The following is an 18,960-nucleotide window of genomic DNA, read 5'->3' on the forward strand; positions in this document are numbered from 1 at the left end:
AATTTGTTTAAATCTCCCCTTTCAGTACAGACTTATTTTCTAATCTTGCTGCAATGTCCCTGTTCCCTCATCATTTGTCCTGCTCTACTGCAGCAGCTCTGCCAGCTAGGACTGCTCACACTCCAGGATAAATTAAGGGTAACTCCATGGAACTTCAGAAGTGCACACTGTATTTAAACCTCTGAGAAGGAGCCTGGGCTTGGATATCTGTCGTCTATCTGGAAGAGCTCTATGAAGTGACTCTTTCTCTCTCTCCACACCCCCCTCCCCTGCCCCCCGCCCTGCTTTTTTGCTTCTCCCTTTCTGTAGCGCTTTCTTTGTCAGTACATCTTTTAATAAAAAATTAAAAAACAAAACCCAAAAATAGAGCATCCCCGCCTTCAGGCAGCTATCTGGGGCAGCCATGAAAATAGCAGCAACCACTGGGTAGCTCAGGGTTTAGATCAGGTCAGCAGCCCAAGGTCAGCTACCAGTTCTCTTTTAGGCAATTTCTGCAGGATTCATCAAGTTTGCCATTGGGTCTGTCCGGGTTCATCGGGTCAGTGCACAGAAACACACAAACTATTCCTGTGCCACCATCCCATTGAAAAATCTCCTCAAAACTTCCAGTGGAAGCAGGGAGAGGAGACAGCATGGCTTCATACACCCAGGAGGAAAGCTGTCAATCAGCAGGTATCAGATCCATTTGCAGTGCCCATGCCCTGCACGTGTCCAGGCTGGGCTTGGCTGTCCAGGGACAGACTGGAGCAGGGGAAGAGCCCTGCTGGCACAAAGGTGCCTGGGCTGGGAGGACCAGCCCTCTCAGTGGCTGTCCATCCACACTGGCAGGAAATAGAGGGAGAGAAGCAAATGAGCTGTAGGTTTTCCCAAAATCAGTATTTTCAGCGTCAGGGGGCAGAGGGAAAAACAAGCAACCTGATCATTTGATCAGTCTTAGCTGGAAAAAGAAACTGTGGAAGAAAAAATCGGTCATTGACTTGTGACAGTCTGGTGGAAAATCACTAAGGCTTTTGCAGGCTGTTTTCATGTCAGAACTGACCTAGTTTTTAAAATGCTAAAGAGGTGGGGGCGTACTGAGCTACAGAAGAACCAAACTATCCCAGGCCAAGCAGAACCATAAGTTGGGGGAATTTTTCTTAAGTCAGTCCAGACTGAATTTGTTGGGAAGCTGTAGCTGGTGGATCTTGCTTTGTCTTTGGGACATGGGCAGAAGATGTTTTCTGGAGAGCAGGAATGGGTGATGATGAGGAGCCCTAGGGAGAGAGAGGCTGGGCACTGCATGAGCCACCCGACAGCTGGTTGTGGGCAGATATAGGTCACTTAGAGGCTGGTGAAAACAGAGCCCACTAATTAGGGCACCAAATCACTCACCAACAATAGAAAAGAGATCAATCTGCTTGGTGACATGAAAAAACCTGAAGGCTTGTGCTGTGCTGTTTATTTGGGCACGTTCACCCTCTCTATGATCAAAGACATAAGGCTAAGAAATGCTTTTCTAGAAACCCTAAAGTTAAAAGTGTTTCAAACAACTTTGCACAATTCAACAATTGCTCCATAAATCTTTCCTAAGGATTTTCATCTGGGGTAAGACTTGGTATTGTTATTAATGTTTTTCTGAAAACAGGAGAGGATGCTTTATTCCACCTGGCTGCTTCTGTAGTCTGAGACCATGTTTCATGGAATGACAGGAACTATGGTTTAGCTAGTCTTTAAGGGCTTCTACTGAACAAACCCAAACCATATAAGCTGACAAACTATTCCATTCGGAACATTTATTTTTGGAATAATTTAAATTGCATTTAAATAATGAAACAAGCAAAACTAAATATTTTACTTACTTTATATACTTTTTTACAAATATAGGAATCATGTTCATACATGTATAAGAACAATATTTTAATCAATTTCAATGCTTTAGTGTTGAAGTATTTCAACTCCAAGCTGTAATATGTGTTTTAATAAGTAATATAATATTTTATAAATAATTTAATAAAATTATTATTTATTATTTATTTATAAATTATTTATATTATTTATTTATAAATTATTTATTATTATTTATTTATAAATTATTATTATGAAAATAATTTAATAAAATTATTTTTACTCAGATAAAATTATGTATAAAACTAGTATTTTAAAATAGTTGAAGTCCTTCCTCTAGTGATAAAACTTGCATATTTCTGGTCAGTTTACAGGGTGTTGTCCTTTTTTGCAAGAAACTGCTGCTCTAGAGCATCCTAAGCTCATTCTTATTGTAGAAGGTGGTAGTAAAAATGCAGCATACTATTGCATACCATAGATTTCATTTTAAAATTTATCTTATAATACAGTTTCCAAGGGAAAAAAGGCACATGAAAATGTTCCTTGTGAGAGGAGCTGTGTAACTTAGATTGTTGTGGTTTGTTGGTGGTTTTTATTTTTTTTCCCCATGTATTACTGATAAAGGATGTGCTTTTAAGAAACCACCAGGCTAACATGTGGACATGGGAAAATGTTCTCCTACAATAAATGAGAATTCTCTCATTAGCAAACTGCTTGAGTGCTACTATAAGGCCTTAGTGCAGCTGGCACAGTTCCTAAGAATAGAATTACTCATTGCCATGGTTACCCATGCTGGAAATATTACCCTTTGCAATCATTGTAAACAAAGATCCTTTCACAACAGTGTAAAAATTAGAGCGCTTCAAGAAATTAAAGGAAATTTTAAATTGTACAGCGGTTGAAGTTATGCCTCGTAAGCACTGTAGCTTTTCTAACACACGAGGGGTTCAAAAACCCTCTGCAGAGATCTGGTCCTCTCCTGGCCTGAGCAATGTGTGAAGATCTCACCCATCACCTCCGAGAGCAGGGTCAGAGCCTGAGAGCCATAGTGCTTGTGTAGCACGGGAGCCCTTCTGTGTGCCACAGGTCCTCGCTGGAAGTGTGCTGTAAAAGCCACTCAAAAGGGGATGCTTGGGGAAGGCAACAGGTGGGGACTTCTCACACATCACCCACGGAGCTCTCCAGATGAAGGGTACCATGGAGCTAACTTGAGTCAAACCTTCGAGTCGTGGAGGAGAGCAATCCCTGGAGCTGGCACAAGCGTGGACAGCAACAGCAGCCACAAACTGGGCTAGTCTGCTTCACCACACTTGAGTAGCTGGAGCAGGAGGTATTCCAGGAAATGACACTTGCTGTGCAGATGCCCAGCAAGGAGGTGCATTGGTTCACATGCAAGCAGGCAGCAGGGGAGTGGGAGAGGCAGGACTAAAACTCAGACATTCTTTGGTCCTGCAAGTGCCTTTTCTACCTGGACGCCTCAGGGTGGGCTCAGTTTCTCCAGATGCCCATGCCTTCCTTCTGTCTGGTCTGTTGGCACTCTGGGGCTGTGGCTCCAGCACACACAACATGGAGAGGCTCTCATCCCGCTGGCACTTCACAGCAGAGTACGAAGACATCCTAAACAAACACTTGCAGTAGTGCAAGATTTGAAGAATTTGGCCACGTGAAACCTTTCCCCTGGAAGGCTGGCAATCCCCATTTAGAGGTGGAAAAAGCAAAGGGGTGTGGTTCTGCACTGAAGGTCACAGGAGGACATCTGTGAAAGGATATCACAGCCTGACTCCAATTCTCTGCCCTGTTCTGCAGCCATTCTCCTTCCTGAGCCATGTTAAACAGCCCCACAGCAGTGCCAGAGAGCCTGGAGAAGCCCTCAGGAAAAGCCCTAGGGAGGAAAGAGCAGGTTCAATGATGCAGAACAAGGAAACAAGCAGCCTACAAACCTCGGCAAAGTGGTCCTTGCCTCTGCTGGGCAGCTGGGGCACAGCAGAGCATTAGAGATCCTGCTGCATGGGAGTGTTTCTGCAGCAGGGAGGTCTGACAGGCCACCGGAGCTGCAGGTTGGTAACCTCTGGAGGAGGCTCCTGCACATCATCCAACTGGAAAAGAACAGATGTGACAAGATAACACTGAAACAGAATCCCAAGGGGAAAAGAGAAATTGGGGAGCTTGTTAAGAACCCTGCTGCCATCTGGAAGGCAGGAAGAGGCAGGCATCTGTGAGAAAGTGGCATCTCAGGGGGGAGCCTGGGTGCTTGCATCTGGCACTGCATGATGGAGGGATGGGCAGTAGCTGATGGGTCTGCCCTGCCCTGGAAATCGGATCTGAGGGTGAAAGGGAAGGTGGTTTTCATTTTCCCAAGACCTCAGGGTATGTAGCAGAATCTAAAATAATCACCTCGTGCTGATTGTTGTCCTTGGCAGGAACAGTAACTTTGTGGCCCAAAGGGTTTAATTGAAGATACAAGGGGGAAATGGGAACACATTGGGCTCTTGATTTGCTAATAGGAGCCTTTTGTGCTGTTTATTGGTTCGGAGCCATCTCCTAGGTCTTAACCCTTTACTCCTCAGTTACCATGAAAACATGTGGTCTTCCTCAACTATGCTTCTTTTTTTCCAGAGGTAAGAACCGTTCTTTTTGAGCTTTCTCTAAGCTCCCATCACTGGTGCTAAATCTGGGGCATGGAGAGAGAAGAGAAGGCCTATGCCATGGTAACAGATGCCTTTGAATTAGTAACTGGTTTTCTAGTAACTGATATTTTCTGTAATTCAGCCCAATGAACACCAGCTTAACACTGGCCTTCTCTTATGGAAATGAAGGACAAAAGGCTTTTGCTTTCAGTTAGCCATGTAAATCCTCCGATGAAGCCTATTCTACCAGAAGGGTGGTAAAAGGCTGAGCTATAAATAGTGCTGTGTGTTTGCCTGTGCTGAGGCAGAGATGTAAGGTTTCATAGCTCGGACTGAGGACCCCAGTCGTTTCAGAGCCAGGGGCTGACATTTGCCTTTCTGCTTGTGCTCTGATGTCTGTTTTGTTTTCTGATACAGTCATTTATTTCAAATGGGTCTGAATATGTTACATCTTGAGAAAGAATTACAATCTGGCACAGACAAGTTAACTTGTCTCTGTAATCTCGTCCAACTGTTTTTCCATAAAACATGCGGATTTATGGTGTTTTCTATCAGACCCCAGGGAAAAAAACACAGGGAAATTTAACAACATGTAGTGATGATAGACATAAATATGTTAAGCCCCTGAGAAGGCAGCAATAGGTTGCTCAGCAAAGGATTCAAGCATGATTTCTGCAGTTGCTGCATAGAAGCATTTCTTACTGATTTGAATGAGCTGTTCAGATGCAGCAGCTGCATAATCAGACACTAAATCTGGTGTGATAATGACTGGATGTGGTCTAATCGGAGGATCAAAAACTTAATTAGTTAACAGGGGGGAAAAAGTCATGTCTAAGAAAAGGAGTAGCAGGGGTGATTTCTTCACTATAAATGCTGCATTTTTGTGTAATTTGTTATCTGTCAGTAAACAAAATCTATTCATGCAGAATGTGAAAGGTAGTAAGTCAGAGAAAGACAGATGTAGATTCAGTATATCCCAACTGTAAAGGTAGACCAAACCTAGCCAAATCCTTATCTGTCTCTATTTTTCCTTAAGAACTACTGAGAACAATCCTTTTGATTATTTTCAATGTTTTTCTGATCCTCTGCATTACTTTAGTAGAGCAGTTGATTTTTTCACGTTCACTTTAGATTGTGATCGGTATCTTCACAACCATAGTCAAAAGGAGGTTTTTCCCTACTCATATTTACTAAGACATATTTGCCTTTATTTATTCAAATGTATTTCCTTGCAAAATTAGGCTGTGTTTTTGTCTTTACAGGTGAATGAATGAAGTCAGGGCAGGAATGAAACACATTTGCTTTACATGACATACATAATTTCTGTCCTTAAAATACTGTTTAGTCATGAGATTTCTGCTTTCTTTGCATCCCTCATGTTACCCTGCATGTTCCCAGCTCCATGCAAGGAGCTCAGCACCATTTGTTCCCACGCTAGCCTAAAACTGAATATGCTCTTGAAGCACGTTGAGCCACATCGGTGCCCTGGAGGCAACCATCTCCCTGTGAAGCAAAAGAGGACACTGCTGCCTGCGAGGCTTCTGGCTGCCCCAGGTTTTCTGCGTCAACCTCTCCCATCACCACCATGATTCTACCCAGGCAACCTCTGCTCATTCAAGAGCCCAGAGAATCTTGAATTATTCAAGTCTCTCCTCTGTCCAAGGGACCTAGGAGTTTCAAGTGACGCCAGCAGAAGTCTGATGAGGCCAGAGGAAGAGCCTATCTGTGACTCCTGGGAGAGCAGACCCAGCCATGCAGTGCTTTTGAGCCTGCCCAGTGCAACCACTTAAGTGATAGAGAAATTTGATCATAAAACTTCAGACCACAGGTTCTGAGCAGCAACACCACAGAGTACAGCTGATTTTGTGGATGCTACTTTAAAATGTGGCACCTGCAGACTTCTGTGAGTTGGGAAATGAAGCAGTGGAAGAAGGACTCCGAACCTTCCTGGTCCAGGACAGTGCTCCATCACAAGCCCTCCCTCCCCTCCCTGATGGCACCCTTTGCTCAAGGTCGCCTTTCCCCTGACATTCACCTGGGAGTGCTGCACAGAGGCACTTTGTGGGGACTTTGCATAAGGATGAAGCATTAAGATAGGTCATTTGTTAGTCTTTTCAGTAGCTGCAGGGAGTTGTAATTAAGAAACTCATTGCATTGAAGCTGGAAAATAAGCTGGAAAATATACATGTAATGATCAAGGACAAGTCTTCTTCATTAGTCAGAACAGGAGATCTATTCCCAAGGTCTAAGTGAATACCTGATCCAAGTGCTAAGGGTCTTTGCAGAGAATAAACAGTGATGTCACTGGAGATGAAGCAGTTTCTTGGTCCTCAGCTCCCATAGGAGCATCCATGGCTGCTGAAATAATCCTTTGAAGAAGTTTGGAGCCTCCTCCCCAGCCCCTCAGGGCACTGTGGAATGGTTTTAATTGGAAGCAGACATGCAATGTGGTAGGTAGGAGCAGGCGTCTGCTGAATGTGAGCTCCTAGTAAACAACTCCTGTACAATGACTTTGGAAGGGAAAAATACCATGATTCAAGAGAAAGATTTAAAAATTAAACTAGTACTTACTCATGGTCAGTTGACTGGTCCATTAGACTTGCCAACACTCCTTACCAATTATTCAGAGTCAAGAATATTATCTTCTCTTGGTTGCATGACAGATTTTGGATGAAGCCTTCACCTTCAATGTATGGGTGACAACGAGATTTCCAGGTCATCACCCCCATTGCAAACACTTTTCCAGTAAGATGGCTTTGAAAGTCATAGAGATGTATTGTTGGGAATGATTGATTTTGGTTTGAATCAGGAAGAGACTCAATATTAGAAACTTCATTTTGATTAAAAAAAATAATCTGGGCAAAGTCTTGTTTCAGAAGATTTTTCAGTTTTTTTCTATCACAGTGGATCTGCCAGGTTACTATCATCTGGGTTTGTGGAAGGTGTCAACAGCTGCACAGATCTACAGTTCTACAGATCTACAGTTCTACAGATCACACAGATCTACAGATCTACACAGTTCTACAGATCACACAGATCTACAATTATCAACATTGACGAGCTTGCTGTACATTTGCCCCTCACTTCATTGAAACCCCTTTGTCCCCCAGTATCCCAGTAGCTGTACTTGGTCAAAAGCAAGGTAACCACCAGGCAATCTGTGTGGCAGCAAATTTAAACCACAGCTCTTCTGCTTTCAGATGCATAGGATAAAAGGCAGTAACGTGCAGTAGGGAACACAGACTGAGAAGGCCTGCATGTAAAAGTGTTTGTGCACTAAATCACCAGAAAAACATTTCTTCTGCCTGCTTCCAACTATTAGAAAGAGGAGTTGTGCTTTTGTGAACACAGGATCAATTGTGTCACTGTGTCTGCTCCTTACTAGCATTAACGAGCTTTTCACGCCTTTTGCTTTGTTGTTCCTCAAAAACTATTGAGATTTTATTCCAGTTCTTCCTCTGGCTGGCTCAGTATATTCCATGGGAGAACCTTCAGCAAGGCAGTGCTACTTAGCTCAGCAAAGTAAATAAACCTAAGGATTAAAACTTGACTGATGTAAATGCTTTAAGCACGTTCAAAATACAAGAAATTTAGAGAAGGTTGCAAACCAGAGGTTCTAATAAATGTAACTTAATAGTCACAAAAAGGCAGAGACGTTTTAAAGGTGGGAAATGTTGCTTACTGCAGACTGCATTTTCTAACTGTCACACCAAAACTGCAACTCCAAAGTCAATTTGTGCCAAAAGAACAAGCTTCCCCACTTGCTTCTCAACCAGGAGAATCAGAAAACAAAGCTGATTTGAAAAACAAAATAAAAGCTCAGTCCATTTCGTTGTGTAAGAGGTTTAAAAGGAAAAAAAATTTCCAAAACCAAACAAAACCCACATGCTGATGAAACAGGAGACCAGAAGACCAAACTCTCGTTTCTGAAAGTCTTCCTGTAACTAACAAATTCAGTATGATGTTATTAGTAAAACTGCTAAAGGCATTTCTACATGAAAATGAAATTGCACAGATGCCCAAGTATTCTCTTTTATGCTATTTTGGTGACATAACTCCCCAATGTCCTGCTTTGAAAAGCCTAGTATTTTCCAGGGCGCTCGATAGATTGGCTCTAACTTGAACATCAAAAAGTAACCTTCACATTCATCAATGAAAAGTGACAACTGATTTTATTGACTGTTTTCATTATAACACATGACAGTGGGAATATTTTTCACTGTTAAGATTTTTGAATGGAAGAAAAGTGCAGTTAGTCTGAGTTCCTTACATTCATTAGAAGCAAGACTATTGAAACCATCAACATTTACAATGACACATAAGCAAACACCAGAATCAGTGCCAATAAATACACAGAGTACCAAAATAAATATTTACAGAATTAAAAATATAACAAACACTGATTAGTATATCCTTGTGAACTGCCAGGGAAGAAAGACACCTATTGCTATCAGTTAGGTTGTAAATACATTAAGAATACAGTGGTTCGAGGAGACACGTACTCAAAATAGAGGTGGAAAGGAGCAGAGTGTGTCTAACAGTCTGTCATAAACAGCCTCCCAGAATGTTGTGAGCTTTCTTTAAGAAAAAGTTGGTGCACACAGGCCCACCAAATCATTACCAAACCTTTTAGATGAGAAGAGCGGGGAGTTCTGGCATTACTCACTCATTATCTCAAATAGGTTGTACGCTACCTTACAGGAGGTGGCTGACACAATAATACAAGGAAATATTGTAATTAACTGTAATTATTGTAATCTGTCAGCTATATCACATCTTACAGAAACAGGCTGAGTGACCTCTAACAGGACACACACGTCCCCTTCAGCAGGCAGGAAACACCGAGAGCATTGCTTTGTCTGATGCAGTCCCTGCTACCCTGTTCTCAGGCATGCCATGATGTTTAAGCAGAGTTGGGCTGCCATTAAAGACTAAAGCCATGTTGTACTTTCTGGGTTTATTGTATTTTCCATCACCCACATTTATACCTCATCTCCAATTTCAACAGGATCTCAACATCAGGCTTCAACACCAGAGCAGGGAAAATTCAGACGGAGCCAAGTTATGGGATCTTCACTCAATAAAAACCAACAGCACTTACAGATCCACCAATATCAGATAGAATACTGGTGGAAGTCATTGAGTCATTGTCTAGCTGTTAAAATTTCACCCATGGTAGAGGATTTATTTTAATTTCACGAAAAAGCAACAGCTTAAGTCTTGCTCCCCCTTTAGAAAAGCAGAATAATGTTGCTTAGCCCTTAGTGCTGCTGCACGGTGTCTTACACTGCCTCCCCACTTGTCCTTGGGCTCCAAGGGTGCAGCCAGAGCTCACCACTCTGCCTAGGGCTTGGGTCCTTGCATCTTCCTGGCAAAATGAGGGTGGAAGAGCAGTGATATGCCATAGGCCAGTGCTGGGCTACAGGGGGTTTGTGGATGTTTCTGTGCTGAAACTGCCTTTAGAAAGTAAGACACTGGGCACTGCTCAGGTGTTGATGAGAGCAGTCACACAGCAGTCCACCTGCAGGAGCACTGGCTTCAGCACACCCGAGCTCACACTGGCTCCTCTCAGTGTGACACATGAACCCGAGCATCAGTGCAAGAAAGAAAGGATACAGGGTTTTTAGGCATTTGTGTAACTCTTTTTCCACAAGGACGAGGGGTCCAGGCCTTGCTTTCAGCCCATCTCCCAGATGCCCTATCAGTCCTCCCACCCCAGCACCATCACCCTGCCTTTTCCTGCTGCTGTCCAGGGCTGACACCTCCACGTGGCACCACCTTGCACCCCTCTGCTGGCACCACAGGGCGAGGTCACACAGCAGATTCTGCTGGTGACTTGGGGTGCCTTGCTCCCCCACTCCACAGGCTGCAGGTGAGTTGGGACACACCTTCTCCTCTGCTGCCATTAACCAAGAATTACATTTTAAGGTCAGCCTTAATTCAAAGCAGATACAACCAATTTTCTTTTACAAGCACATTATGTTCAAAGCTTCCAATGCATCTGCATAAAAAGCCCATGGAAACAACCTGACACTGATTTAGCAACTGTTTTGATGCAACATCTTCGAAAATAATAAAAATCTATTAAAGATCTTACCATTTAGTCCCCACATACCTTCTCCCTAATGACACATTAAAATGTGGCTATGCAATAATTAAAGGGAGGCTTCATTAGTTACCATATCAAAAACATGAACAATGACAAAACAAGTGGGGGGTTTAGAGCTCTGGAAAGAAGCTGGTCCTGGTTTTGCCATCAAGAGTTAAATTAAGGAAGGCAGTGATTGTGTTAGCTGTAATTTAAACATGCTGAGCACTGGAGTTATGTGCTGGAGTGCAGCTTGTTAGGATGAAAAACAATGGAAAGACATGTTTTGCATTCAGATCAGTGAAAACACTACCACAGAAATATAAAAGACTGCACAAACACCTGAATAATGTTAATCTTAAAAAAAAAAAAAAAAAGGAAGACTTGTTTAAGAAATACTTATTTCCGTAGGATTAAGAGATTAAGGACCTCTGCCAGTTCTTACTGGAGTCAGTGGAAGCTTTGCCACAGCAGAACTGGATCCTGGCAGGAGATTGTCCTGTTGGCAAATGCCAGTTTCCTAACTTTGTGGCCATAGCAGGATTAGCTTTTATTGCAGAGCATTGCTTGGATGTGATGTCAAAGTAGGCAAAGCAATCTTCTTTTAGCCATTGCTACAAGAAGCCTTTAAGCCTGGCAGTTTAAATTCCTTGCCCTGTGAGGTGCTTAACCTTTTCCTCTCTGTACTACAACTTTGGCTCTATTTATTTAAGTATGTGCAGAAAGGAAAAAGGAAAGCAAAGATAAAATCTGGGCACAGTCTGCCTAACAAACAGCTCCTGGACTTTCCTTCAAGAGTGACCTGCTTCCTTGCTACATTTACTAAATTGTTCACAACAGGAAAGTGGAGGAATGTATTCCATGCTATGCAAAATATCACTTAACATCCTCACCCATATGTATGAGATCACACAGCAGACATCTCCATTTTAAATATCTTTGCCACTTAATCTGAGGGAGTTTAATTTTTTCAAGACCAAGAAGTAGAAACAAAGACCTCCTGAAGAGGAGGCAGGGTGGCAGCAGCTCGTCTTTTCTGGTGCTGGAAGGCTAGATCAAAAATCTGTTTCCCAAGCAACTGCAGTATGGCTGAGCTGAAATGAGAGACATACAGGAAAAAGCCCCAAAACATCCTAGGCAATAGTACTCACCGTTCTGGGTGGAGAAGCCTTCTAAGGGAAGAAGAGTTTTAACAACCTGCTTTTGCAAGAATCAAGGCCCCCATGATGTGGCTCAAGTGGTTATAGCTATTATTCCTTTGCATATGACAAGTTCTTGCATTTCTCTCTACATGAAATGGACCTAGGAAACACCGAATCAGTGCTGAATGTTCCTACCCGAGATGCTCACAAGGAAGACAAGGTATGAACTAATGATGACTAAAAAATTCCTATGAGCTAAATTAAAAATAAATTGTCCCCTGAAAACAAACAGCAAAACAGACTGATACCTCCTGCTCACAGTAAACAGCACGTGGACTCAGGACAAGGGAATCCTATCATCCCATCCCTCCCATCCCTCAGTGGAAGGACGTTCAGCAGGAACCCATCCCAGGCCACTGGGGACAACTGGCAGTGTATTCCTAGCACTGAATCTCAGAAGAGTCATTTGTTGTGCAGTTCTGCTCAGACACGTGGGGTTATGTCACCATAATAAAAACATAAACAAAGGGGGGTGGGGGGAAGAAAAGACAAAATGAAAAACCAAAATCAAGCCCTGCAGAAACTGTCATGTGTGAACTCTGCCAAGATTCATTTCTGCATTGTCTTCGAGTTGGTGTCAATTTGTTTTTCAAGACAGAAGCCCCAGCCTTTCATATCAGTAACTATGAAAATACATTTTCAGGCCAGCTTGCCTAGAATCCCCCGTGTTGGCTGTTGGATAACCATCTGTCTTGTAAGTGGTTATTGTTACTGTGATCTGTCCCTTTCATACCATTATCCTCCTGAAAAGCCTTTTCTGAAAGTAGTCCATTAGGGCAGGGAAAGAAAAACCTCAGTGCATGGCCACGCAGCAGAATCAATGGCTCCCTTTGATCCGCAAGCTCAGTCAGTACTACAAATTTAAGAAACAACACGGTTTTGCTTTGCTAAGCAAAGCCTGTTAATTTGGCTCATCTGCACTTATAGCATCTTACTGAAAATACCATCTGTATCAGATGTTTTAAGACTTTGGTGCAATACTCACTTATATAAATAATTTTGTAAGATTCGTTAAAAAATAATCAGTGAATTAATTTTCATAGAGTACATCTATGCACGTAATTTTTAAAATTCAATCCTCTACTACCCTGAATGGTGGTGAGGATATTCACAGTGGATGAAGAAAATGCTGGTTACTGATGGAATAAGACTGATCATATTTTTTTCTTATTCTAGTCATGGAATTTCCTCTGAAATCTACTACGAATGTTTGAGTCCTATTACTGGCAAGAGCAAAATGCATATGCACTACATGGAAAATAAAACCTTTTATGTTTGTTGCAGGCCACACATTTAGTACTGGAAACTTAGCTCCTATCATGACAAAACAAGTCCACAAAAAATTAATTTCATGCTGCTGAAAGGAAATCTTTTGTGCTGATATAAAGAACAGGAGTGTATACCACTGAAATCACTGTAGATAGCTATAAAACACTATGCAATATATAGAAAAACTCTAAGAACATACAAAATTTACCAGTAGGGACCTGAAAGTGCAAAGAGTACACATAACTAAATACCAAGTCCTGATCTATAAAATCCTTTATGAACGACATACAGCTGATAATTACAAAGCATCATTCAGACCACCAAATAACAAATGAAACAAATAAAGAAAAATATACTTTAAGGAAATCAAAACAATGACACCACTGGGAATGTTATCTTTGGGACTCAGAACACCATTTCTACCTCAATACCTACCAAAGCCAAGGAAAATATATGCTTGAACAGGGTAACACAAATAAGAATGCAAGCTACCACAAAATGCCTCAGGACTGTTACTTCTTTATGTCTCAGCCTTTAAATCCAGCAAGCCATTAACTGTTTGTTCTTAGGCATCTCACAGTATTTTACAGGGATCTTTCAGAAATTATATATAGGTCTAAAGAAAGCCTTTGAACCTCCTTTCAATGATTGTTTTAGGCATTGTGTGGAGTTATACAAATATATTTCCATGAAAATTGAAAGCCCTGGTAAATATTAGATCTTCTATTACCTTTCGAAATAAAAAACATAGATGGCTTAAAGACAAAAGTGAATTTTAGAAGTACAAAGGTAATTTGAACATGAAATTGTATCTTTACTCTCACACAACCATTACCCTGAATCAACGTCAGCATGTCGCAATGATTCAAAACACTGACGCCCTACTACCAGCTACTTTCCCATTCTCCTTTTAAGGATATGATTGTCCTTAAAATATGTACATAGCAAGCAGCCAAACAAACTGCAGAGAGATTTGCAAAATGTGCTTAGAGGGGGTATGTGACAGAAAGCTTGAGGGAGTGGCTGTGGAGCACCTTGGCCTGGGCAGCTGCCTTCCCACCCATGCCCCACGCCAGCCCAGAGCTCCTCATTCCCAGGGTTAGCACCCAGGAGGAAGCTGCCTCATGCAGAGGATGGAGGGAAAAACGTGGCAGAAAACAAAGGAGGAGAGAGAAGAATGAAGGGAAGCCAAAGCATTTTAATGATGATTCGTGTTAGTGGTTACGTGAGAGGGAGTTAGTCTAGTGTCACACTGATGGTTTTTCAATACAGACATGCCACAATGCAAACAAAACACATATGATGAATAATTTGACACACACAAGTCCTGTAGAGATGGCAGCTGGTATCTCCTAGTGGGTTTAAAGATGCACCACTCCTACTACCTGTACTCAGTGCTTCCAGTTTTTATGGTACTACCACCACATCCTCCCTCCCTCTCAACTTCCAGTACCCTATAGAATCTCTGAGCACAATTTGTCCTTAGAACAAAATGGGGAATTATGATTTTTCTGCAGAGTTGTCATGCAAGGAAAGATGCATCCCTCACAGTCAAACAAAACCAAAAGAACGGGAAAAGGAATGTTTAGGGCTGAGGAGCAGGATAATATTCTGTGTTCTGTACACACATCCTTTAGAGGGTGTTTCAGCTTTGACTTTCTAAAATGCATGAGTAGAGTCAGACCAAATGCAAATCCCTTTCTCAGGCAAAGGAAGCCATGGCCAGCGTGTTTGGAGGCAGATGTGGAGCACAGCCCCCAGGCTGTGAGTGTGAGTGTGCACAGGGACCCTGCCCGGGGCTGTGCCCTCGCTGCACATGCATATGTACAACACGTCTGTGGGAGTGGGCACACAGGGAACCACACACCTACATGTCAGGAAGAAAACATAAAATAATCCTCTTTGAAGTGTATTAAGGTTCTTAAACCATGAAAACAGGGGCTGGTCAGGGAAGCTAACACTTTCACTGGGATGCTGCAAGTCGGTATTAAATTCTGCAGCAATTTCAAAACTGGATGCCAATTTCACCTTCATGACTCTAAGGTCATTTCCCCAGTGAGCCACAAATCATGCATATACATATATACAATTCTTATTATGGTATTTCCTGGCTTTTTATGGTTTGCCTACAACCTTAATATCCTTCAACTGTAAATTCTGTATATTTATTTTCCTCTTTTTTTTTCCTTTTGATTTAAGAGACAATAAAACCAACTGCTATGTAAGATCAGACCCATTAGTTTCAATGATGTGAATTTAGGATTCTCTGCATAATATAGAAATGTATATTTTTTAAATGTATATTATTTTTTAGATACGCTGGAGCATATATTTTATATTTAACTGTGGTCTGATGATTAAATACTTATATCAAAATATTTTGTAAATACATAACATTTACCTTTAGACTTCAGTGATTTTTAGAGCTTTTTCAGTGTATCATAAAAATATGTCCTCAGGCACATTAAAACCCTATTATATTTCTTTGAAATGTTGCCAATGCCCATGTACAGTAGCCACTACTCAAAAATGTCATGGCCATTAATACATTTTTCCTAAGATCCAAGCTCATCAGACCATTTAATAATGTACCACTAGCTTACCATATTTTTTTCTCTCTTAACATAAAATTATTCTGACATTATTGAGAATAAAAATAAAAAGCAATGAGAACCCAAACTTTTTTTTTAAATAGTCAAAAACTAATTTTATATATTTTAAAAAATAATACTTAAAAAACAAGTTTCTTTGCTGGGTTCCTTCTCGGTAAGGTTTAAGCCCAGAGCAACTTTTGTCTAAACCCCTGAAAATAGAGGTTTGCAGTGGCAGTGCTGTCAGAACATCTGCTCTGAGCCATGGAATGTGCCACTGTAATAAAATCAGCACTTCAGACTTACTTATCTGGGGATGCATGAGCCCATACAAACCAGAGTTCTCTCTAATTTAAGGTACTTACACAAAGTCCTATGCTTTTAGAACTGTAAAATTATCTACCTATAAAAACTAACTCTTGCTTAAACTCTAGATAATAAGGACAGGTGATTTTTTTAATAAAAAATCTGCTAAAACACGTATATATTTACACATGGCGAGCAAGTTATTGTATAAATGTGGACAGTGTGTATATATTGGCATTTAGTAAAATGTTTCCCTGAACCTGATTGTATGCATTATCGGACAAGTATTGATGTAAACATCTGAACCTACGTCAGGTGTCTCTGTTACCCATTTACATTAGACCAGATCAAAACCAACCAGACAGACAGACAAACGAAAATCTGTTTTCCTGTTAGACGAGTCCACCTAACTCAGTTTTATCTCCTGCACACAAGTCAATCAAGTCTGCTGCTGAGCAGTGTTCTCGTTCTTACAGCAGGCAAAATACCTGTTAGGTGGGTTGTTTTCTGCTTGGCATTTTTTCCAACATCTTGTGGAGCAAACATCATTTCCAGAGCCAGCCAGGCACCCAGCCTCTACTCCTCCCCGAGAAACGATTAGAAGATAAATGTATAGGAGGAGAACCTCTCATGTCGCTCCTTTTGTAGCTCTGTTCCCTTGAAGAACTCATGACACTGCTTTGCACGAGGAAGGATGGTCATAATCCAAGTCCTGCTTCCAGAAAGGCATGTAAAAATGAACCTCCCCAGTGTTTAGTTGCAGAAAAAAGATACAAATGTAAAAAAAGTGCTCAAAAAGAAGTTGACTTTTTGTATTCAGCCACACAGTCTAGTAAGAAGAGACTCAGAAGTGCAGGCCCACAGAGTACAGTGAAGGAAGCCTTTTAGGTGACTTTCTTCAGGTGATGCAAAACTAATTCATTATCTGTGGTCTCCTAAGCAGACTTTCCCACATGGACTTCGTTCTCTGCCTTTGCCTCCACTTCTTACCCAACTACTTTTTGGCACTGTCCTGGTACGTGGCAGTTTTCACTGTTGTCCCCGTTACTGACCCGGCTGCGCCCCTGTTACTGACTCGGCGTACCAGGACTTTGGAGACGGGGATTTTTGTTCTGTGCATCTCGCTTTTGGCCAGGTGATGGTGTGCGACGTGATGGCTGTTACTGGCGTCTGCTCCGTGGCTGGCAGGATGTGACTGTGACGAGGAAAGGTGTTTAATGCTGATGGGTATCTTGGAGTCCTTGGCGGCGCTGGAGGGTGTTTTCAGCGAGCTCACGGTCGTTATGGGAGACACGGGCTTGGAGCGTGGCACACTGGGGACTTCCTCGTGTGTGGGCCCTGCTGGTGGGTTCTCATCCGGCTCGGCATACAGGTCATATAGAGCATCCCCACTGTAGCTATCCCTGGGAAGGGTTTCCTTCTGGATGCTTGTGGAACTATCTTCCTCGGGACCAGGCGTGGTGGAATCCCAGTAGCCCTCATCGCTGTTTGGGACACCCTCGTGCTGCTCCTTTTCCCTGCTCTTCTGCTCCTCTTTGTGGTTCAGGTGAATGGCAATCTGGTGGAGACCACCGCGTTTCACCACCACCCTATTCTGGGCCCCCTCGGTACCTCGGCTTTCCTTCAACCCCTCGGGCTTCTTTGTCCCTCCTCCGCTTCCTCCTCCTTGCGTCTTAGTCTCGTCCGTCTGTGACAGCATATCCCAGAACTCCTGCAGGCAGGTGTCATCCACCTGGTCGGGGCTGGCCATCTCCTCCCCTCCTCCCTGGTAGGCCACCATGGTGGGGTGCTTCTTGGTGGCCCCCAGCTTGCTGGGCCCGGGGGTGCTCTTCTCGCAGACGCCACTCCCGCCGCCCACATCCTCCTCATGGTCCGCAATAATATCTCCGCAGCCTGTAAGAGAGTCAAAGCTTTTCAGTGAAGTCACGTCAGCAAACATCAAACAAATACGATCAATCGATTGCTCTGAGGGTGGATCAACAGAGGAAGGGTCAGGGGCGGCTGCCGTCTCTTGACCGCTATCACAGTGAGGTTCAACAGGGGGGATAGTCGTTATTGGAATGTCACCTGTTATCGCCGCATCCTTCGCAGTCCCAACCTCTCCGGCGGCCGGCTCGGGTCGCTCGCCGCTGAGCTCCTCGGGTGGCCGCACGGCGGCGGCGGGCGGCTCCTCCCGGCGCGGGGGGCTGCTGGCCCGCGGCTCCGCGCCGCCCGCCTGGGGCTCCTGGGCCGCGGCGGGCGCCTCGCCGCTGCGCTTCTCCCGCGGCGGCTCCGGCCCGGCGTCTGCCGCGCCGCTCGGGCTCTCAGACAAAGGTTTCGGCGTCTCCTCCTTGATGCACTCCAGGCTGGCGGTCAGGGAGCCCGGCATGATAAGGCCGGACGGGATGTCCGAGCTTTCCCCCCTCTCCTCCTTGCCGATTTTGTCCTTTTTGTGCCACCGCATGCTGCTGAAGATCCCCTTCAGCCCCTTCTTTTGTCTGCCGCCGGCCCGCGGCTCCGCGCCCTCCGCCTGCCTGCCGTTCTTCCTCAGCAGCGAGAAGAAGCTGTGCGACTTGGCCACGGGGCCGCCGGGGCTGCCGGCCGGCCGCTCCTGCGCCTCGCGGCTCGGCGCCTCGCCGCCGCCCGGTTCCTCCTTCTTGCTGCTCTCCAGCACGGCGTCGGCCAAGCCGTCGTGCGTCCGGCTCCGCACCATCCCCGGCTTGCCGGCGCCCTTACCCTCCCCTCCTCTGCTCCGCACCCCGAAGATGCTCGGCATGGTTCCCCCGGACTTCCTCCTCCTGAAAAGCTTGAAAGCGGTTTTGTTAATCCTCCCCGACGGCTGCTCGGCGGCCGGGGGCTCCACACAGTCGCACTGCGAGTCCATTTCTGCCTCTGCCGCTGCAGCCGCGGCCGCCGCGGCTTCCCCTCCGCCGCGGAGCGCGGTGCGAGCCCTCAGTGACAGCCCCGCCGCCGCCGCCCGCCCGTCTCCATGGCAACCCGGCGGAGGGAGGGAGGCAGGCAGGGAAGGAGGGAGGCAGGGAAGGAGGGAGGGAAGGAGGGGGATAAGCCGCTTT

The 18,960-nt window shown here is 44.1% G+C and overlaps 1 protein-coding gene across 1 annotated transcript; it reads right to left on the minus strand.

The window, feature by feature from the left end:
• Nucleotides 1-8,604: 8,604 nt before the first annotated feature.
• Nucleotides 8,605-18,843, minus strand: AMER2 (APC membrane recruitment protein 2). The gene is made up of 2 exons (XM_063149054.1): nucleotides 17,975-18,843; nucleotides 8,605-17,800 (listed from the first exon to the last, which is right to left on the minus strand). Exons 1-2 carry the CDS (start codon nucleotides 18,768-18,770, stop codon nucleotides 16,902-16,904), a joined length of 1,695 nt encoding a protein of 564 aa, XP_063005124.1. The 5' UTR covers nucleotides 18,771-18,843; the 3' UTR covers nucleotides 8,605-16,901.
• Between the last annotated feature and the right edge of the window lie 117 nt (nucleotides 18,844-18,960).

The sequence above is a fragment of the Melospiza melodia genome, chromosome 2 (assembly GCF_035770615.1).
Source record: "Melospiza melodia melodia isolate bMelMel2 chromosome 2, bMelMel2.pri, whole genome shotgun sequence".
Taxonomy (NCBI): Eukaryota; Metazoa; Chordata; class Aves; order Passeriformes; family Passerellidae; genus Melospiza; species Melospiza melodia.

Excerpts from the sequence above, each read along its gene's own strand:
- AMER2 (XM_063149054.1), bottom strand. The coding sequence starts at position 18,770 with ATGGACTCGCAGTGCGACTGTGTGGAGCCCCCGGCCGCCGAGCAGCCG. Across the intron at positions 17,801-17,974 it reads GAAGGATGCGGCGATAACAG|GCTGCGGAGATATTATTGCG; the intron begins GTGACATTCCAA and ends ACTCTCTTACAG.